This window comes from Artibeus jamaicensis, unplaced genomic scaffold, assembly GCF_021234435.1.
Source record: "Artibeus jamaicensis isolate MK-2021 breed Jamaican fruit bat unplaced genomic scaffold, CSHL_Jam_final scaffold_754, whole genome shotgun sequence".
Lineage (NCBI taxonomy): Eukaryota > Metazoa > Chordata > Mammalia > Chiroptera > Phyllostomidae > Artibeus > Artibeus jamaicensis.
The window spans coordinates 7,471,066-7,492,720 of NW_026522054.1; the positions used below are offsets into that span (position 1 = coordinate 7,471,066).

A 21,655-nucleotide genomic window follows, 5' to 3' on the forward strand; every position below is an offset into this window, starting at 1 on the left:
GCCTGCACTGTATCTGCCGATTAGTTTCCCTTTAACCTTTGAGCATGGCAAAAAAAAGAACAACGACAAAAAACCATTTGACCACATGTTTTCCCAGGTTAAAACCCTTTTGTAAACGTAATTCTAATGGCTGTCTCACATTACTGATCTGGACGTCTGATACTATGCATTTCCTCTCCTCCGCGTTTTAACTTCGTTTTAAGGTGGTACAATTCGCCCCTTTTCTGTGTGGTTCTCCACGTGTCCTCGTGTGTCTAGTCCATCGAGTCCCAAAGCATCCTGTCAACCACAAGTCTCCTCCTGCTGCCCCCTGGAGCCAGCCCCTGCTGCTCTCCCGAACCCTGGGGACCACCGATCTGTCCCCACAGGGGCAGGGTCCGGCTTCTGTCACTTAGCACCGTGTAGGTGGGACCTGGGGAGGTGGCCGCGCACGCTCGCTTGTTGAAGAGCGTTGCTCTGTGTGGATGGGCCGCACTCGGTCCCCTCGCCTCTGGCGTTGTTTTCAGTGTTGGGTGATTGTGGGTAAGGCCGCTGTCAACATTTGTGCGCAGGCGCCACTGGAGGCATCCACTTTCCTTTTTGTTGGATAAGTCCCTGGTGGAAGGCGGGGTAGGGGGGAGGTCCTTGGACTATCTGGGGGATGTGCGTTCACCCCGAAGGGTCTCCCGCAGCGGCTGCAGCCTGGTGTCCTCACGAGCTACACAGGAGCCCACGGTTCCCACCCTCGCTGGTCTGCACTTGGAACCGTCTGTCTTTAACCGACCCCAGTGGTTCTAACAAGGGCGTAGCGCCATCTGGGTGTGGTTTGAATCTGCCACTGACCTTGTCAAGATTCCCTGCGAATCATCTACCCGCCGTCCGTGCACCCCTCTGGGCTCCTGTCCGGATCTTCCACCCGCTTCCTTATGGGCTGTCGGTTTTCTTGCTGTTGAGATTTGAGAGCTCTTTGTATATTCCGGATGCAATCCTTTGTCGGATAGGATTTTCACACATTCCTCCCTTTTTGTGGAAGGGGGCGCAGCGCCACCTCGTTGCCGGCAGACGTCCAATTTGTCCGGCACGGTCCGCCCGGCAGGCTAGCCTTTCTCCATTGGGTTGTTTTCACAGATCATCAAAACCAATTCATCAGGGCAGGTACAAGAGTCAGCTAACGAACGCGTGGGGACGTGGAAGTCTGATCGGTGTGTCCGTCTTTCCCGGTCTCCCTTCCTCGGCTTTAAAACAGGAGTCGCCATATTTGCGTCTCCTTCAGCGCGTGTCTAGTTTGTGTGTTTCAGGAACGGGGCCACGGCAGGGAACTTGTCCTACTTGTGGGGAGGGAGCAGGTCCTCTACTTCCTAGTGAAGCAGCGACCCTTCACCACCTTGGCCCGCCTGGGGCGACTGCCCGCCTTCGTTCCGACGCTGGCCGTCTGTGCCACCGCTGTCTCTTGCTCGGTGGTCCTGCTCGCTGAGCGGGGACCCCAGTGTTCTCCTCCGGGAGCAGCGTTTACTGACTCCAGCCTCTCCCGGTTTGCTGTTTTCATCCCCTTCATTCTGCTCTCATCCGGGTGCTTCTCTCCCTTCTGTTTGCTTTGCGTCCGCCAGGCACTGAGCCGGAGGGGCTGGCGGAGCCCGCGGCAGGCGGTAACCGGGTGGGCGGGCTTCTGCCTCTGCAGGGACATCCGCAAACACTGGGAAATGCTGGCGTCGTCTCCGCAGTGCTATGAAGCCATCATGGAGCTCCTGCTGCAGAGGCTGATGTGGCACTCGAGACCCGGGGACCCGGAGCCCAGTGCTGGGACCCGCATCACGCCGTTGCTCGTAGGGCGGGGCCGGGCGGGCTGTCCTCGGCTCCTTGGGCCTCCACCTTTTCGCGACAGCGTTTGGCTGACCGTCCCATAGTCCGGGGTAGGGTGGGTGGGAGGGTCTCCCGGGGACCATGCCTTGTAGGGAGACAGAATAGAGCCTGCTCCTCCCTGGGTGGGCTCAGGGAGGACCGACAGCCCCCACCGCTCCTTCTTTCTCAAGGTGAGAAATAGACAATAAACACTAGACAATAGATGGTGAGACAGTAGACAACCAACGCGATGAGGAGGGTGCTTTAAGTCAGTGACATTCTAGAAGTTTCCCTCAATCTTCCTGGCTCACGCTGATTTAGCCTCCCACGTGGGTTTCCTGGGCCAGCCCATCACAGTAACTGTAAGCTGAGGTTTCGCGGTGACAGGACCCACACGTGGACGCTGAGGACGACCATGCCCGCGCCTCTGCCCGCAGGTCACCAGGGCCATCCAGGAGCTGCTGCTTCAGCCCAGCCGGCGGATGGAAGTGCAAGCGCTGTTCCCACCGCTGTTCATGGCCCTGCTGTCTCACACCTCCTTCCTCGTGGTGGAGGGGGGCGCTGAGACCCCCCAGGATCCACAGCATGTCACCGAGTGGATGGACCCTGTGAGGTACCTTTGGGCTTCCGGCCACAGTGGCTGGTGACCGAGTTCCCGGGCCCATCCGCTCAGTGCCCATGTCTGGGTGTTTCCTGCCACCGCCCACCTGATCACAGCCGCCCCTCTGGGGCGCTGGGTCCCCACACTGCACTTCAACAAGTCTCAGTGGCGTTTTCAGAAGGCTCACCGGGCTGAGGCCGCGATTCTGGGCCCAGGGAGGTGGTGTAGTGATGGGGCCCCTGAGCCCACCACTGTGGTTCGGTCCCTGCCTGCCCTCGGCCACTTCCGGCTGCCCCCAGGGCACACAGCTCTCTCGGCCTGTGTCTCCAGGGCTGTCCCACCTCCAGCCGACCTCAGGGAGGTTAGAGTGGCCGGGCAGGTCATGGGTGTGGGAGGGGTGACCCCCGGTCTGCTCCCTTCCCCTCCCCCAGCTCCACCATTGAGGCCCTGAAGGTCTTGATTCAAAGCGCTGGCTACGGGGACTATGTGTCTTATGTCCAGAGGCTCGGGGGCTGGCAGCTGCTCCGCAGCCCGGACAGACACTACGAGGGGGTCACTCTGCTGGCCAGGTAAGCCGGCCTGCATCCCTGGGCCGCGCGCCCCCGCGGGCCCTGCCCCGCGGCCCAGACCTGACCCCGGGGCCCTGCTCCCCCCGCAGGGCCATGGTCGTCAAGAACTGTTGGCACAACCGCCCCATCTTCAGCCTCATCATCACGACACTCCGGGACCCGGGTGGCAGGAGCCAGTTGCCCACCTTCCTCTTCATGACGGAGGTGGGTCTCTCGGGCTGCCAGTCAAAGGCAGGTGACTGCCGCTGGGCATTCTGCGGACCCACCCTGGTCCTGAGGGCCACACACACGAACACACAGATGCCGTCACACGTGTGTGCCTGCAGACGCGACCACAGCTAGTTCAAATGTGTCAGGGTCGCTCTCGTCTTTTAAGTTTTTGTTTTGTTTTAAGAAACATCAATATGTGATTGCCTCCTACACACACCCACTGGGGACCTGGCCCACAACCCAGGCATGTGCCCTGACTGCGATTGAACCAGCGACGCTTTGGTTCACAGGCTGGCACTCAGTCCACTGAGCCACTGAGCCTCACAGGCTGGCAAGTCTTTTAAGTTTTATTTGCAACAACACACGCACATCTAATTGCACATGCATGTGACAGACATGTGCAAAGAAGTCTTGCACACCATGTTCTTTTCCAGTGCAGCCTTCTTAAACTTTCCGGGTTTTGCATTTTCCCATGTCGTACATCTGGCTTACCCCCATCTCTCTGTCCAGCGGGGCCTTGTGGCCTTGCCAGCGTCGGTCCTGCCGCAGCTTCCTGCTGGCTGAGCTGCCCTGGGCAGCAGACCCGACCAGCAGGCCGTGACCTCTCTAGCTCTCACGCCAGTGTAGCGGGTCGGGGTGCACTTCTCCAGACGCCCAAGGCAAGCTTGCAGCACAAGTGAGGGGCTCTGGAAGGACGGAGTGTGAGCCTGCCCTTCACTGTCCCCCACACCAGTGCTCCCCGCTGACCCTCCCTGACCTTGGCTCCCTGTGTCCGGCCTCCCCCTCCAGCTGCTGCGGTGCCCGGATGTGGCGGCCACTGTGGATGACGCCACCGTGCACATCCTGGCTGACTGGTTCTATTGCGAGGAGCCTGCCATCGTGAAGCTCCTCCTGCAGGTGGTGGACACCTTCAGGCGGCACGGAAACATGGTGACAGAGGGCGGGGCCAGGGGTGGGGGCTCCGGGGCGTGGTCACTCAGGGAGGGAACAGAGACATGGAGGGGCAGTGTTCCCCTTAGCGACAGGGCAGGCACTCCTGGGATCAGAGCAAATCCTCGTGAGGTTCGGGCCTCGGCCACCGATGGCTGTGCCTTAGCCGATCTCGAGATCCCAGCAGCCCTGAGACTGGCCTCCTCCCCAGAATGAAGGGCAACGGAGGGACAGCGGAGCAGGGGTGTCCTGGGTCTTCCCCCACTTCCCGAGGGCACAGACCGCACCTGCCTGGGCATCCCCGGGCAGCTCTCTGTGGCTGCCCCCGTCTGGTCTCAAGGGACCACAGGCTCTGTGTGCTCCCTGACCGGCCGCTCCCTCCCTGTCCCTCCGCAGCCCAGGCAGCTCCACCTGCTGCAGCCCTACGTGCTCAGCTGCTGCTGCTCCCTGGACGGGGGCATTGTGGCAGAGGCGCTGCTGGTGCTGCGGGGCCTGGTGGACGGCCTCAGGTGGCCGCAGCCCTCGTCCTTCCTGGTGCAGCTCATCTTCACGCTCGGGCCCTTCTTCGAGGCGGTATGGTCCTCCGACGGCGCGGCTCCCGTCTCCTGCTGGCGCGGGGCGAGGGAGGAGGGCGGAACCACCTCGGGGGCCCAGCCAGACTGACTTGGATGTAACCCTGGGGGGCTGATGGCTTATGTCCTCTAGAATAAGGACTGTGAAGGGGTCAGGGGACACTTGGGGAGGGCAAGGTCGGCGGGGTGAGCTCCGGCTGTCCCCAGGGGCCGGTGGACAGAGGCAGAGTTGTCTTGCTGCCCAGGAGTCGGAGCCCCTGCGCCTGGCGGCCTTCGAGGTCTACAGTTCTCTCTTGGCCAAGGTCAAGGGGACATACCCTGCCTTCCCTCTGAAGCACCAGGTCTTCAACCTGCTCATCCTGCTGGTGCTGCACCTGGCGGACAGGGATGTCAACGTGGTCCAGGTGAGGGGCTGGCCGGGGCCGCGCACCAGCCCATTCTCCCGGGGGCGGGGCGTAGATGCCACCGGGGTGGGGTGCTCTTAGAAAGGGGCTTTGTCAGACTGGGACACTCGGGCGGGCTGCCCACCTCTGGCCCCGGAGAGCTGTAGGAAGGGGCGGGCACCCGGGTTTCTCGGGCTCCTGGCTCAGTCCTGCTGGCCACTGGGGTACAGTGGGGACACCCCTCCCTAGCCGGGCACCGCACCCTCTCCCTCAGCGTGCCCTCGGCCCCCTCCCAGTCTTGTCCCCCCATCACTTCTCATGCCGGGCCTGTCCGCGCAGGTCTGCCGGCCAGCCCTCGGCCACGTGGCCTCCATCCTGGGCTGGTCGAGACTCAAGGCCGTGTTTGCCGAGAGAGACATATGGACCATCCTCACAGCCCTGGTGAGCGGCAAGCCTCCTTCCTGGGGCCAGGGGGCCGGGGACCCCGCTGTGGGGGTGGTCACCCTGCCACTCTGGGGTCTGACTTGACCCAGCACCTCCTCCTACAGCTGAAACAGGAGGCAGGCAGAGCCCTGTGGTTTCTGCAGCAGAGCACGGTCCTCTTCAAGAGCCCACAGGCCCCCATCCGCCAGGTGGCGGTGTGGTTTGTAGGTATGGCCCCTGTCCTTGTCCTAGGGTCCCCCAGACAGCCCGAGGACCTGGGACATGAGGACTGGGGGACGAAAGGGCTGTCTCTGGCTGTGCTGTCCCCTGCAGGCTTTTGGTGGGGCGGGTGACCTTCCTCCCTTGGAACGGGCCTTGTCCTGGGAGGCCGGGCCACTCACGCTCCCAGAGGCCGGGGTCAGGGCCTCAAGTGCTGTCCTGCAGGAAGCTCAGAGCCTGCGGGACCGTCTCCCCAAGGACAAGCGCCTTCGGAGCACAGGGGTTGCCTCCCCTCCCCCTCCCCCAGCTCAATTGGCTTCGACCCTTCTGAGAGCAGGGGAGCATCCCACCCTGACGGGAGAAGTCGGACCCGAGACTGGCGTCCGCGTCCCGCTGTGGGGAGAGGAAGGCAGACAGGGAGGGTGTGTGGGGGCTGGGGGAGAAGGCCAGAGCAGGGGCAGCCGGGGCCCCCGTCCTCCCTGGGCCCTGAGGCGCTGTGCACCCTGCAGGCCAGATCGCGCAAGCCCTTGACGTGGACTCGGGCAGTGACATCGAGGAGGCGTCGTATGACGGTGAGTGGCAGCCCCCTCCTTGCAGGTTTTGCGGGCAGCTGGGCCCCCAGGAATTGCCACTCGGGAGGAGTGACGCTGGCCGGGGCCCTCCCGTCCCCCATGTCCACTCACTGACTCCCCTCTCTCTGAGCTTCGGACGGTTTGCCAGCTGGGACTCTTCCCGAGAGCTTTAGAGGAGGGACATCCAACCTTCTGTCACGTGAGGGGACAGGAGGTTCCCTACCCAAGTGGAGGCCCGGGGGTCCCCTCAGCCTCGCCTTGCTCCAGCCCACGGCTCTGCCACCACTGGTCCCTGCATGCTGGCCGCCTCGGGCCACAGCTCTCTCGGAAGCTGGGGGGCTTCACTCCCAGTTGCGAGCCAGGCCCGGGACCTTGGTGAGGACCCTGAGGGCTGGTGACAGGCATCCCTGAGCCTGTGCTTGTGACCCAGCAGTTGGTCCCCAGGAGGAACTGAACCTCCTGTTTCCATTCTGCCAGCCCCTCCCCCCACCCCATCCCTCTGCATAGCTGTCCTGGCGAGTCCCTGGCCCCGGGCCACTGGGCCCGGCCTCCCACCAGGCCCAGCTGGCACCTCTGGCCTTTCTGTCACAGCCTTGAAGTCCATGAGGGAGGACCCGGACCCCGCTGTCGGCTGCCTGGCTGCGCAGACCTTGCATGTCCTGGAGGCCAAGAAGCGGCTGCCGCCCAGGACCTCGACCTCTTGCCTCTGCGGCAGGAGGCTCTGAAGGAGCTGCTTCTGAGCCAGCCCTCGGGTGGCGGCTGTGACACGGGCCGGGCTGCACAGCCCTGCGTGGGAGAGGCGCCGGGCGTGCCTGCGTGAACCTCAGAAATAAAGGGAGGTGGCTCTGTGGAGCAGGTTCCCTGGTCTTTGTGCGGAGTCCGGGCCTGCCGGGCGGGCAGGGCAGGCGGGGCGGGCCATCGATTCGGTGCAGCCTCATCTGCAGCGGCCTGGGGGTACAGGCCACGCCCCCACCGCCGCCACTCTGACCTCTCCCACTCAGCGGCGAGGCTGAGGGCCTGCTGCTGGAACCCTGTCCAGGGAGGGCAGGGCCCCGTGCAGCGGTGAGTCACGCTGGTGCATAGGCTGGAGAGGGTTTATTAAAAGGCTGTGGAGAGCTCGTAAAAATTCTCGGGGGATCAGTGGGTTTGGCTGCCGCTCACCCGGAGCAGGCCTGCTCTGCAAAGCCCGTGTGGGCAGAAGGCTGGCCGCCGTTCCTCGGGACAGCCAGGCGCTGACTCCTGTCCCACCCACAGGGCAGCCGTGTGGGGCCCAGCTCCGGACGCAGGGACAGTGTCCCAAAGCCCTAAAAAGTAGTCTCCCCCGTGGCCAAACCTGCTGTAACTTGGCTGGAGCTCCACCTGGCAGGGCCTGGCCTTTGCCCCTGCACCCAAGTCCCTGGAGACGCCGACCTCCCCCAGCCCCCCGCCTGCATCCCTGCCAGCATTATATTCTATAATAAGCAGATATTACTCTTACAGTATGGGGGGGGAGCATTCCACATTAAAGGAATAAGGAACCAATGCCCCTAACCCAGTGTTTCCGCCTTCCTGCCCCCAAGTGCCTTGGCATCTTCAAGGCCCAGGTGTCCTGGGTTGGGAAAACCCAGCTTTTTGGCAAACACCTGGTCAGGGCGGGGGTGGGGGGAGGGGAGAACCCCACGGGCTGAGGTTGGCTCCCCGCCGCCCCTGACAGTTTCGGTCACTCCTAGGCCTCTGTTTTCTGGGTTCACCCCCACACCTGGTCATCTCCTGCAGGTAACAGTGGTGCCTGTCCCCTAGGGCAGGGTCCCATGGAACAGGGAGCGGGTGGGGAGCCTGGGTGTGGCTCAGCTCGTCACCAAAAACAGCATCCTCTGAGGCCACTTGCGCCCGTAGCCCGAAGGGTGTGGGCAGTTAGGGGACTCTGCACACCGCGTTCCCTGGGCGGCTCAGGCCCCCGCCCCCAACTACTGCGCCTCCACACTTCCGGAACCCTGGCTGGACCGTGGCCACAGCCTGGGTCCTGAGTAAGGAGCAGGACTGTGTTGATGGACAAAGCCACGCAGTTTAATATTTGGAAAGCAAATAATGATCAGCCGGCTGGTGACGGAGGTGGAATTGGTCCCCTGCTCCAGCCTGTCCACCCAGAGGACCGGCCAGCATCTCGGGAGCCGCTGGGGGTGGTGGCTGGTGGTGACCACAGGAGTGAGGACTCTCGGGCTTAGGGGTTCAGCAGCCTGTCCTGACTCAGCCCGCCAAAGCTGCCTGTTTTCTCATCATCTGCTCACTCATTAAGCATGCTCAGCATCTTTTGCCACAAGATGTGCCTAGGGAGTGGGGAAGTAAGCCGGGTGAGATCATTTAGTCTAACCACGGCTGCAGAAGCTTCTTCTTAAAGTCTGATGAAGGAGGCAGCGGGACCACGAGGACACCCGGAGCAGAGGACTCCGAGGCTCGGGCCGGAGGATCGGGAAGGCGTTTCTGCCGAGTGCCCACAACGAGACGCTACGGAGCCAGAGCGGCTGCCTCGTGGAGTCACACTCACATGGCTTCAGGGTGCAGCGCTCGTTCCAGGCTGTCTCGCGTGTCAGCGCCTCAACGCTACTTTCATGTTAAAACAGTGGGAATAGAAGTCAGAGCACAGAATTTCACGGGAATGGGGATATGACTTTTAAAGATTGGAAAATCCTGACCAAGGACTGGGAACCAAGGCCAGTGGAGCTGGGGTTCATTTTTATGTTTTTTAATTTTTTTTTTTAATTTTTAGAGAGAGGGGAAGGGAAGGAGAAAGAGAGGGGGAGAAACATCAATGTGTGGTTGCCTCTCACACGGCCCCTACTGGGGACCTGGCCTGCAACCCAGGCATGTACCTTGACTGGGAATCAAACCCGTGACTAGGTCGCAGGCTGGTGCTCAGTCCACTGAGCTACACCAGCCAGGGCTGGAGGTGTTTTCTTCCATGAACTTTCATGTTTCGTTGCCTCCTGCTCCGTGCTGCAGGGAGGGGAGGCAGGCCCCTCTTGTGCACAGGCAGCATGTCCTCTGGGCCCTCCGAACCCCCGATTGGACCGGGGTGCTGGGGACGGCAGGTCTGGGTCCTAATCCTGGCTGTCCTCACTAGCTGTGACCCTGTGCAAACCACTTCCTCTCTGAGTTTTCTCATTTCAGAGAACGAGGACCCCGCCTGTCACAGGGCAGAGACGACCCAATGAAAAGCAGGACACGGTGCCTGGTGTGGTCCCAGGTGTGGGGTCCAGGTGAGGCCCATCCCGGGAGGTAGTGCACTAGTCTCAGGGAAAGGCAGCACCCCCTGCTGGCCCAGGGCACCCTCACCGGGCCAGCCACCCCCCCCGCCCCAAGAAGGGCCATCAGTCCATCAGTCCGGCTGGTAGGCTCAGGGACCCCACCACGGCAGATGACAGTCATTCGGGTTTTATTTACGACAACTTCTGAGGGCAAACACACATCCGGTCTAGGGACAGAAATGTACACCATGAGGCTTAAATAACTTTCGTACATATGTACAGTCTCGGGCAGAGGTACAAAACGCATGTACACCTTGTGCCGGCCGCAGAGCGGGGGCAGCGGCTGGAAAGAGCTGGTGGCTGGGGCAGGGCCCCGACTCACTTCTGAGGTCTTCTCAGACCCTTGGCTCTTCTTTGCAGAGTAGCTTCCACCTCCGTACAAGGCCCTCGGGACAGGGGTCCCAAGGACTGGACTGGGGTGTGGCGGGGCGGGGGCTCACTGAGCGCTGGGGGAGGGGGGCAGGGGCTGGAAAGTAGAACAGAGATGCCCTGGGAGAAACAGGACTTCCCTTGCACTGAGGGGTGCAGCGAAGTCTGGGTCTGGGAGCCAGGAGAGGGCCCAGACCCGGAGGCCGGGGGTGGGGGGCATTGGCCAAGCCCTGCTCCTGAACCTGGACTGGTAGGCTGTGCCCAGTGGGGAGGTCAGCGCACAGCTTCCTGTTTGGGGTGGTGGGGGCCGAGGATGCGGGCCTGGGTCACCCAGTCGGGAGGAGCTCTAGGAGCTCGGCACTCTGGCACAGACCCGGTGGAGGCACCAGTGCCGGTGGGGCGGGGCACGCTGGAGAGGTGCCCACATCCAGCCCCAGCCACAGGGGAGGGGAGGGGCTGGGAAAGTCGGGGTGCAGAGCCGGCTCTCCAACTTCCCAGGAGCCTCGGCCTTTGGCCCTGCCTTCCTGGTGGGAGAGAGGAAGGGCCGGCCACTCCCAGATCCACAGGAGACCCCAGGCACACCCCTGAGAGAGACGGGTGATACGGGTCCAAGCTTGCAGGGACCCAGCGTGGGCTCAGGCAAGAGAAGATTTGGGGTGTGCGGTGCAGACAGGGTGTTCCTCCAGAGCCACGGCCTTCCCATGTGGCCTGGCCTCGCGCCCTCAGAGGACCACAGAACAGGACAAGGATGATGGCCAGCATCAGAATGAGCCCCAGTCGGCCCTGGTTGGAGGAGGGCCGGCTCCCCCGACCAGGACCCTTCGGCCTCGGCCCCACGTTGCATGGAGTCGACCGAGAGGAGCCCCCTGGGCCCAGAGAGTGCAGGCTACCTGCCTTGTGCTCAAACCACGACCAGTTTGTGCTTCCAACACGGGGGTGCTTGTGCCATGAGGCCGGGGGGCCGGCCCCCAACCGTGTACCTTGGGCCCCACGAAGGAGTCGCTCCGGGTGCTGGGCTCGGGGAGACTTCAAGTGTCAGGTCAGTGTGGCGCTGGGACAGCAGAGGAGCTGGCGGTGAGGTAGCAGGCCCATCAGCAACAGCAGGGGAGCACTTGGCAGGCCGCAGGGCGACCCCAGCAGGACGCCGGCCGCTCCGGCTGGGCCACCCTGCCCCGGGGAGAGGTGGGGGCGGTCTGTCTGTTTCCAAGAAGTCCTGCAGACCAGTCTTCCTTGCAGGTCGGAGCTTTCAGCTCAGGCGGGGAGAGGCAGGGGCGGGGATGGACCTGGGGGCATTGCCAGGCACCCCTGGGCAGCCGGAGGAGAGGGTCCAGTGTGGAAGACAGATGGTCCCAGGGGCCCACGAGGACGCATCAGCCTGCACAGAGGCTCACGGAGACACCACCGCTGCATCCAGCAGGGCCACTCGCACAGAGCAGCACCCTCAGGAGGGATGGCTTCCAGCAGGGTGGGGACAGGAGGAGACAGGCTGGGCTCCAGCCCCAGCAGCTGCTCTTCCCGTTCAGAAGCTGGCTCCCCCTGGGCCAGGCCGAGGAGGTGCCGGGGCAGAACATAACCACCGCTGGAAGGCCCCGAGTCCCGGTCCTCTGAGCAGGGCTGGGCTTTTGGCCCCACACTGAGGCAGGCAGCACCAGAGTGGAGGAGTGTCCTTAAAGCGGTGGACGGGCCAGGGTGCAGGCGCTGTGGACGCGGAGTTGCCTCAGCAGGGCCCTCACTCCAGTTAACTGTGTCCTTGGGCGGATCCCCCAGCCTGGAGCGGGGAGGAGCCCGGTGAACCTGGCACCACTCTTGTGGAGGGAGCCACGGCCCACGCCAGTGTTAAGGCCTGAGAATGTCTCCTGAATACACAACAGAGAGAGGGAGCGAGGGACTTCCCGCCCTGTTGGGGTAGGACGAGAGGGACTGGGGAGCCGCTTCCTGCTGGCCTCGGTTCCCCCGAGCTGCTATCCATGTGGCCCAGCGGGGACTCTGGGGAGGGTGCCCTGGCCCTGGGGGGGGCGCCCCGCCTTCTGGGGACAGCGGGCGTGAGACCCGCGGGTGAGAAGACACAGGTGGCGCTAATGCCCAGGCAAGGCTGGTGTCGGGCTGCCCAGTGCGGGCGCCGGGCCCAGGCGGACGAGGAAGGCACTGGCGCGCCAGGCAGCCGAAACTGGGTGCGCGAGGGGCCCTGGGACGCTGCAGGGACGACCTGGGCTGCAAAGCCAAGGGGCGCATTTCCCTCCTCTGCATAGCCAGAGGGGGGGTGGCCCCGGGGGCTGGTGGATTCCTGGCCCCCCAGAGCAGAGGGACAGAGCATGTGGAAGAAAATTCAAGTCAGTTCCCAGGAGGCAAGAGCGAAAAATAAAATAAATAACTGAAGCCTGTCTGACCCCTCTGCCTGGAGGAGCCTTTCCAGCAGCCCTGCCTCAGCCCTCAGCGAGGGGCCCTGAGGGTCACCAGGGTCAGCAGAGAGCGGGGGTTCATGGCCAAGGGGCTGGGGGCCCAGCTGCCTACACGGTTTCCACAGTTACCTGAGGACGACATTCAAGGCTCAGAGGCAGCAGGTGCCATGGTCCAGAGGCTGGGCTGGGGTGTGGGGTCTGCCTCGCCTCTTCTGCGGGGCCACCCTGGGGCCCAGGGCTCCAGGAAGGGCTCGGCCAGCTCAGCAGGGGCAGTGTGGCCAGTTGGGGGAGGCCGCGAGGCCACAGGAGAGGAACACAAGGGGAAATGCCCTTCGGTGTCACAGCTTAAATTCCCACCACGTCTGCCTCCCCAAGACAGGGGTCAGTGTCCACGGTGGGAAGGTCCCGGGAGGGAAAGGAGAGCGGGGGTGGTGGCGCAGCCCTCACCCACACCCTGTCCCCGGGGCAGCTGGCCCCCTGGTGCGGCGTCCCTTCTGTACGGTGCAGGCTGCTGGGGCCAAAGGCCGGGGCTGTCCTCTGACCTCAGGCCTAGGGGGGGGCCCGGGGTAACCTCCGGACGCTCCAGAGCTTCACTGTCAGGTCACTGGGGGGGACAGTGAGCGGCTGGTCAGCTCTCGGCCTGGACCCGCTGGCTGCCCCCGCTGTCCCCCAACCCCCCAGACGTGGCTGGGGCCCAGGGACGAGCCCGGGTGAGGATAAGGTGCAGGGGGCTGGGTGGGGGAGGGGCCTGCCTTTTCCTATCGGCTCTTCCCTGCGGCTCTTTGGCCCCGTCCAGCCCTGACCACCCGCCCTGCTCCCCAAGGCCTGGCCGCCTGTCCCGGGGTCGCCCCACCACTCCCGCTGGGAGAGAGGCTGCAGGAGAGAGGCTGCAGGAGCAATGGTCTCCTACCGTGGAGAAGCAGCTCAGGTCGGAGTGGAGAGAGAGGGAGAGAGGGGGGAGCGAGAGGAGGTGGGGTCAGGGCAGGGTGGTGGCGCGGCCCTTAATGGCCAGGACGCGGCGAGGAAGACAGGGGGTGAGTCCGGGGACGTAAGCCCACAGCTTCACCCTGCAGTCGCTGTGGGGAGACGGGCGGAGAGCGGAGGAGGCGGGGTGGGCAGGCGGAGGAGGGACAAGTGCGGAAAAGGAAGGAAAGAGGAGAGAAAGGAGAGCTCAGTGAGTGGCTCCCGCAGGACAGGGCGCCTGCACAGGGACCGGAGCTGGCTCTGGGGGTGGCTGGGCTGCACCATGATTCAGGACACCTGGGCAGGTGTGAGGGGAGGGGATGCAGCCAGCTGGGTGAGGCACCGGGGCCCTGACCTGGGAGCCCTCCCCCCGCTGCCCACGCGGGGAGGGAGGGTGCCCACCTGGAGGCGGTGAAGATGTGCTTGGCGTTGGTGCAGATGGCGTTGATGGGGCTCTCGTGGCCCTTGATCTCGCCGATGGGCGTGAAGTTGTCCACGTTCCAGACCTTGATCACGCCGGCCCGGCAGGCGCTCAGCAGCATGTGGCGGCCGGGGACAAAGGCCAGGGCGCACACCCAGTCCTTGTGCGCGTTGGGGATTTGCTGGGGGGGGGGGACAGGCGGGTGACGCGGGGCCAGGACCCCTCTGCTTCCAGCTTCCCCGGGCAGGCAGGTCCCAGATGAGGCTCTGTCCACCGCCCCAGGCTCACGCCTAAGACCCTGCCCTGGAGGGGCATCCATCAGCCCGCAGAGGGATCAGGGAAAACTGATGCTCCAGGAGCAGGAAGAGAGACCAGCTTCACGGTCAAGTCGGGGCAAGAGGTCGGAGCGGGCGGAGGGCGGGCAGGCTGGGGGGGGCCTCTGGCCTGGGCTGCGGGGAGCGCCTCCCCCAGTTCCCCCACCTGGATGAGCTCCTGCTGCTCCAGGTCCCACTTCTTGATGCCATTGTCCCGGGAGCCACTGAAGAGGATGTCCCCGTGGATGGCCAGGCACTCAATGCCGTCATAGTGCGGCGGCTCGAAGTTGTGGGTGGGGCCGATGGTGCCGGCCACACACTCCCCCAGCTCGAACATCTGCGGGGCGGGGTGCAGGGAGGCCCGCGAGTCACCCACTACGGGTGCAGCCCAGGGTCCCAGGAGACGCGGTGGACTGGCACTTCCCGCCTGCAGCTCTGGGCTCTTCGGGGTGTGCTCTTTCCTACATGCCCAGAGGTCCTGCCATTTTCACGAGCTCTCCCTGGCAGCGGGGGTGGGGCAGTGGGAGAAACACTCAGCGTCTCAGGTACCTTGACGTAGTGGTCCTTGGAGCCGGTCACCACCAGGTCGTGCTGGCTGGCTGTCTGGGTGACCGTCAGGCACATCACGGGTCCGATGTGGCCGGTCAGCTTGCCGACAGGCTGGAACCTGAGGCAGAAGGGCCCAGAGGGGGCAGGAGGGTCAGCAGGTCTGCCCTGGGAGGGATGCACCTCTCCTCCCTGGACAGTTGCCCTTCCCTAGGGACCTCGGAGGAAGTGGGAGCAGGAACACAGTGGGGGCCTGCGGCCCTGGGGAGGCCACCTGCTGAGACCTGTGTGCTCCCCCCCCCCCGCCACACCTGACCCCTCCCGCCGAGGAGGCCCCAGCCCCCGCGGACCTGCTGAGCTCCCAGATGCGGACGGCGTTGCCGGAGGCGGCGTACAGCATGGTGCCGGATGGGCTGAGGGCGATCTGGTTGATCTGGTGCTCCCCTGGGGCGCTGGTGATGGCGCGGGTGGACGTGGCCGCGCAGGCGTCCCCCGAGATCACCTGGCCCGAGGACCTGCCCGTCAGGAAGAGAGGCCAGGTCAGCGGTAAAGCTGGCCCATCCCACGGGCCAGGAAGCCAATCAAGCCTCCCTCAGAATAGGCCTGCCCCTCACTTCTTCCAGGAAGCCTTCCCTGACTGACGCACAGGACAGTGGGACCCACGGGAGAGCAGGACCCACGCCCTACCCTGACCTTCGGTCTGCCTGAGCTGGGGCTTGGAGACTGCCAGGCCGAGGCATGACCCCGGTTTGAGGCTGGGTCGTGTGGGAACCACTCTGACCCTCAGCCTCCTCCTCTGTAAGAAGGGGCAACACACCCAGCCTGCTTCCTCCTTGGCCTTCATTCAGGGCAACGTGGCACAGAAGGCACCGACTCCAAGGTGCCCTCCACGCCACCCCGCCCCCTCCGCCAACACCCCCAGCAGCCGGCACATCTGACACAGCCGGCCACCCTTCAGGGACGCGCCATTGCCGTGCAGAGCCCACAGTTCACAGTAGGGTCGCTCTCAGAGTGGTGCATTCCGTGGATTTGCACAGGAGTGCCAGGACAGGCCCTCCTTCACTCCAATGTCATGCAGGGCATCCCCACTGAACTGAGGGTCCTCCAGTCACTGTTTAGAGACTCTAAGGCAGTGACACACCACAGCTTGCAATGCAGGCATGGGAGGATGTGTGGCTTCACCACCAATCAGTTTCGCTGTGTTGGCCCTCCCCTCTGTCCAGCAGGCCGGCCCCGGGAGCAGGACCACATGGGGCTCGTCCTGCAGGCAGGGGCCAGCACGGAGGAGGCCACTGCCTGCCGGTCTCACCCTGCTTTCCCAGCTCCCCTCTCCAGCTCAAGCACAGCTCGGGGGACTGGGCCAAAGGTGCGGCCAGCCAGGCCAAAGGCTCCACCAAACTGCTTCCCTAGATGCTGCCCCCAGCCCAGGGGTGCCTTCATCCCTCAGCGGCAGGCTGTGCCGAGTGGGGGCCCTGGGCCAGGTGCCGGCGGCCGCCCACCTCGGGGAGGAGCACTCACGTGAGGGTGCGAATGCACTTGGCCGAGTCCCGGATGTCCCACACCTTGATGTAGGAGGTGGACACGGAGAACACGAGCCCCGAGTGGCTGCAGTACTTGATGGAGACCACATTGTTGGGGTGGCCCTTCAGGGCCGCGATCTCCTGCCCCGTGACGAGGTTCCACATCTTGCAGCTGCGGTCTGTGACGGGGCAGCCATGGGGAGGGGACAGGCGTCAGCACCAGGGACAGCGGGTGTGAGGCTGGTGGGCTGGGCTCCAGGTCCAGGGGTGGGGGTGACCCAGAGAGATGCCGCCCAGGGAGGTTTGGGAGGAAGCAGCGGACGGAGGCCGCAGGGGCGGCCTGGGTGGGAGCCTGGGGCCAAGGCAGGAGTCGCTAGACAAGGCAGCAAGCAAGTCGACCCGAGTCTTCAAATCTGGGGAGACGCGGGCCCGCCCCGGCCAGTCCGGGCTGCACCCACCTTTGGACCCAGTGAAGAGCAGCTCGTCTGTGGCGTCCAGGCAGAGGACGGGCTTGGTGTGGCCCTCGGCCACGGAGACGCACTGCAGCGGGGCCGTCCGTCCACCCTTGGCTCCTCCGACCGGGGAGATGATGCCCCTTCCAGGACAGAGGGAGAGAGGCCGCCCATCAGCCGAGGACACCATGCCAGGCTGAGGGTGGGCAGGGCAGAGGGGGCCTGGGCCTGAGGAAGGAGACCCCAGAGACGCCATCCAGGGCCGGCAGTCTGGTGTCTGCAAGAAGGCGCGCAGGCTGGGCGGGCGCCGCCCCACCCTCCACGCTTCCAGGAGGGAGCCCTGTCTCCTCGGCACAGCCCTGCCCACGGAGAGCTCCCGCTGATGCCCTGTGGAGCAGGTCCCAGGGCTGGGGGCCCCTGCACCCCCACAACTGCCCCACGCTGCCCAGGCAGGGGAGGGGCTCACAGGGCGGGCACCCGGCTTGCCCCCACACCCTCTGCCAGTGGCTGCCTCAGGCCGGCACCCCCCACACAGGGGGGCTCACACACACGCACCCCACCTACGGCCCCTTGGACCAGCACGGTCAGACCTGAGACTGTCACTCACACGGGTCTCCTTCAGGGACCCAGGGCTCAGCTCTGGGTTGACGGTCAGGGACCCCTGGCAGGTGTGGGGGAGCACCTCCCGGCTCCACAGCCCCCACATCGGCCTCCCACAGATGCTGGGGGTGGAGGCTGTTCCCCAGGGTGGGCCTGTGGGCATAAGGCCCCAGCCGAAAACACACCCTGGGGCTTTCCCAAGAGCACCCTGCCCCCGACGGGAACACTGAGGCCAGGTGACCCCCTTGCCTCCCGCAGGCCTCTCAGGGCCCAGGGGGGCTCAGTCAGCGCCCCCCATCCCGAGAACAACATCAGACAGGCCCAGCAGCTAACCGGGGCTGTCCACAGAGACGGGCCGCCCACAGAGACATTCCCCCCTGCCACACGCCCCACCTCCCTGCTTCTGACCCTGCCCTGGGCCCAGCTGTGCGGCTGGGAAGGAGCCGAGATGGCTGTGGCAGCGTGTTAACAAGTAAACCCTCCTCGGTGAGAGACTGGGGGCTGGCTAGCATGGGGGGGGGGCGCCGGGCTGCTGCAGGAGTGTTGGCAGGGTGCTCCCGCCTGGGGTGGGGGCCTGGCGCGTGGTTAGCAGGGGCCGCGTCGGGAGAGTGGGTGGCGCTCCTGGCCCGGCCCCGGTGGCCCTTTGCTTGGGCCCCCCAGTGGGTTCCGAGAGGTGTTCCGTGTGGGGGCTGCTGTGTGGGTTAGGTGGGGAACAGGGGCGTCCCAACACCCCTGGTCTGGGGGACAGAGCCGGGTCTGTGTGTGCCCACCCTGGCACAGACGGAGCAAGTCACCGGGACCCTGAGCACAGCCACCGACGCTCCTGGACAGAGCCCAGCCCCGCCCCGCCCAGGCTCCATGCTCCACACCCCGACCGGGCGGCAAGAGAGAGCCCAGGGCCTGCCTGGGACAAGCGCATGCATGCCCGCCCTCCCGAGCCCCCAGCTCCAGCCGGCGACGCTGTCAGAGGCCTGGCGGCCACCCTGAGAGAAGAATAGGGGGCAGGAAGGGGCCTGGAGGGGCCATGCTGAGGGCGGGGGTGCAGGCGGGAGGGGCTGGGGAGGGGCTGGGGAGAGAGCAGGGAGGGGCGCACTGGGGACAAGCATGCGGCCGTCGGTGTGTACCTCAGGACCTCCGACAAAGAGGAGTCGCTGTCGTCAGACCTGGGGGGGGCAGAAAATTAGCCGGATTAGGGGGAGGGCGGGAGACACACGGGGGCAGAGGCAGCAGCGGGAGGTCAGAGGGCGGTTATTCTCTCAGAGGGGAGCGGAGCGGGGAGGAGGAGGAATGCGGCGGAGCACTGAGGGTAGAGGGCAGGAGCTGGGGACCGGCTGGCCTGGGAGCTGGGGACACCCTCTGCTACCAGGGTGAGATGAGGAGGGGCACCAGCCTCACGGTCTGGGGAGCCCCTTCCTGGGCGGCCTGCTGGTCCCAAGGCCTCCGACTGCCCCATCGAACAAACTGGGGGCACCCATCCCACCAGGCAGTGTGGGGACCTGCGGGCTCCTCCTGTCCTGGGGAGCTGGCAGCTTCCAGCCATTCCCCAGGGACTGACTGGGTTCCAAAGTCCACTGTCCATGGAGAGCCCATGGGGACGTGCTAGGAGCTGGCTGTGCACTTTGCACGAGCCTCACAGACCCGGACCCCAGGAGAGGATTGCAGGCTGGGTGACTGACCGCCAGGCGGGACAGTGAGAGCCCATGGCACCGCCACTGCCTCTGAGAAAGGGGCTTGTCCACTGTGGAGGGCGCCCTGGTTGGTGTGGGCCAGGCTCAGTGTGCCCCCCACAGTGGGAGCCTGTGCCAAGGTGGGCAGGGGAGGAGCATGTGTGGGCCCAGAAGGGGCGTTCCGTGGGCAGGGCTGGTGTCAGCTGCCTGTGCGGAGTGAGGACGGGCACCGGCTGGCCTGCGGGAAGCTCCGCCCCCTGCACAGCAGGGCCGACCACGGTGTGAAGAGAAACTCCTGGCGGACAGGCCCCACTTTCCCAGGCTGAGTCCCCTGCTTTGGACACATGCCAGCACAGGTCACAGCCCAGGTCCCCAACACAGTGCTGGCACCTTCTAGGGGGCTGCCCTTGGGCCCCCTCGAGCCCCACTTCCTGTTGTATAAAGTAGGGGCAACAGTCCCCACGGCTGACTGATGGCTCAGGTGAGACCAAGGGGGTGAGGGCATGTGCCATGGAGGTCCACCCTCAGCACCCGTCCCACCGGCAGGGGCCACCCCTCGGGGTGAGCCCACCAGCCTCTGAGCCTTCACAGTGGAAGGGGCTGGTGAAGCTGGAGGAGGGGGCATCGCAGACTCAGGGCCTCAGCCGAGAGGCTTCAAGGGCAGTTCTGGGGGTGCCCCTGGGGTGCTGGAATGGCCCTGCCATCCCCGTGGCTTTCTGTGCGCCTCTCTCCCGAGATCCCCCTCGTGCTCCAGGAACTGAAAGTCCCGGGGTGAGGACCGAAAGGGCAGAGAGGCCAGGAGAGGGGCCGCCCCGGCCCTGCCCACAGCCCCGGCCCACCCCGGGCTTCCCTCCCCCGCAGAGCCGGCCACAGGGCTCTTACTTGTCCAGCGCCGACCCTTGGCTCTGGTGGCTGGTGAGGCGGGAGAAGACGTTGCGGTCATTGCGTGGCCGAGTGGGAGGGGACGGGGGGGGCGTGGACCCCACGTCTGTGGACCTGGCGAGTGGGGACAGAGCGACGTCGGCGAGGGACCGCAGCCCGGCCCAATCTCTGGTTTCAGTTGAGCTCCCGGAGTTCTCCCTCAACGGACCGTCCCCCCACGCGGTTCCCCGGCCTCATTGAAACGCATCTGTAGTCCCGAAATAACCCCACTGTGCTTTCGCGGTCAGCGCAGACCGGAGGGCAGCAGTGAGACATCAGCGTGCCTGGCCACGCTCGCTGCAGCTGAAGTTAGCGAGGCCACACCCTCTGCCCGTGGCTTCCTCCAGCCCTGTGGGCACGTAGCCCTTCTGTGGTCCCCTCAGTGCTACTGAGTTTGCAGTTTGTTGGTGATTTCTGCTTCCAGGGCCCCAGTGGAGTGCCCTCCTGTGTTCCTGACCGGGAGGGACCGTGACAGGCCCCTCAGAGAAAACCTGTGCGCCGGCCGGAGTGCGAGGCCCATGGCAGTAAGTCACAGATGTACGTTAACAAAGTGTCTTTGAACACTGACTGGCTGATGAAAAGGTGGCGACCAGGGCCGGGATTGGGGACGGCTCAGTGTCCCGAAGTTGGCGTTTCAGACGGAACTACTGTGAGTGACGCAAGTCAGCCGCACCGCCCCGTTCGGGCACCCCAGACACTTCGTCGGGAGTTTGGCCTCGGTCCCTCGGACAGCCATTTGTCCTCACAGGGAAGCGGCAGGTGTGAGCCCCAAGGGCAAACACTCTCGCCACCCCCACCTATGGCCAGCTACCCTGCGAGGTGCTGGCAGGGGGGCGACAGGCACTGGAGTGAGTCCCCCTGCCTCCCTCCAAGGCCAGAGGTGAAAGACATCCCGAGACCCTGCCCTTCCACTCGGCTTGTGACCTGGGGTGGCCGCCCGACGTCCCTGGAAATTCAGTGACACACCAGAGGACCCCAGAGGCACCAGCGAGCTGCAGAGGCTCCGCGGGGCTGGGACAGGGAGCGGCTGGCCCGCCGCAGACTTCCCCGTCCTGCCCTGGTCTCTGTGGGTTGTCTTTAAATGCCTAAACTCCTCTCACACTATAAGAACCTAGAAGGGGTTGAAGTGCATCCAGGCAAGGACAGCCCCCCAACACTGAGCGCACCCCCGCCTACGATTTCAGCCTCGGGCCCGGCTCCTAGTTGTAGGGCTTATGGAGGTTACAAGTCCTGAGCCCACTCCGGACGGGGTGGGGGCAGGTGAGTCTCGGTCTGGCCCAGACTGAAACGTCTCACAGTCGTGGCCTGGACGGGGGTCTGGCGGGCACTCTCACCTGGCGGGTTGCCCTCGGTCGTACGACTTCCTTCGGGTCAGGGGCGAGGTGTCGGCGCCTCGGGACTGCCGGGGGCTGGAACAGAAGGGGCCGGTGAGGCGCCGCCCGGCTCCCTGCTCACCCCGTCCAGCCCCCTGGCCGCCCTTCTTACAAGGTGCTGCCTCTGGTGGGCAGGCTGACCGTGCGTGAGACCTTGTCCCGGAGGAGGGGGTCTCGGATAGAGAAGCCCATGCCGTCTTCAGTGATCTCCACCAGCGAGGCCAGCGACTTGGTGATGTTCTTGGTGGAGACGTCCAGCGGGGGCCCCAGGCACTCGGCGGACACGGCCTTTATCTGGGCAGACAGCTTGGGCTCACCCTGGAAAGGAGGCGCCAGGGTGGACCGACTTCCCGCACCGGTGGCCGGTGACCGGGCAGGCAGGGGGGACAGGGAGGCTGTGGAAGGGCATCACCCAGAGCCTGTCTCTGGAGGCTTCTGGACAGTGCCAAGCCACAGACCTGGGTTTCCTGTGTTTCCTTGGACCATGTAATCGGCTGCTTACCAGCCGATCGGTGTGCCCGGCACTCTG

The 21,655-nt window shown here is 64.9% G+C and overlaps 1 protein-coding gene across 5 annotated transcripts in view; it reads right to left on the reverse strand.

Moving 5' to 3' along the window:
- Positions 1–9,692: 9,692 nt before the first annotated feature.
- KIF21B (kinesin family member 21B) overlaps positions 9,693–21,655 on the reverse strand; it is a 35,986-nt gene continuing 24,023 nt past the window's right edge. The window contains exons 25-36 of one of the 5 annotated variants that reach the window (XM_053659530.1): positions 21,239–21,444; positions 21,088–21,162; positions 19,715–19,828; positions 18,290–18,328; positions 16,572–16,708; positions 16,112–16,292; positions 14,944–15,108; positions 14,597–14,714; positions 14,214–14,384; positions 13,715–13,914; positions 13,260–13,425; positions 9,693–12,953 (exon numbers count right to left, since the gene is read on the reverse strand). In XM_053659530.1, coding sequence (XP_053515505.1) covers positions 13,326–13,425; positions 13,715–13,914; positions 14,214–14,384; positions 14,597–14,714; positions 14,944–15,108; positions 16,112–16,292; positions 16,572–16,708; positions 18,290–18,328; positions 19,715–19,828; positions 21,088–21,162; positions 21,239–21,444 — 1,506 coding nt within the window. In that variant the 3' untranslated portion in view covers positions 9,693–12,953; positions 13,260–13,325. The remainder of the gene's footprint in view (positions 12,954–13,259; positions 13,426–13,714; positions 13,915–14,213; positions 14,385–14,596; positions 14,715–14,943; positions 15,109–16,111; positions 16,293–16,571; positions 16,709–18,289; positions 18,329–19,714; positions 19,829–21,087; positions 21,163–21,238; positions 21,445–21,655) is intronic. The other 4 variants (XM_053659531.1, XM_037160918.2, XM_053659532.1 and 1 more) reach the window with 4 other exon arrangements.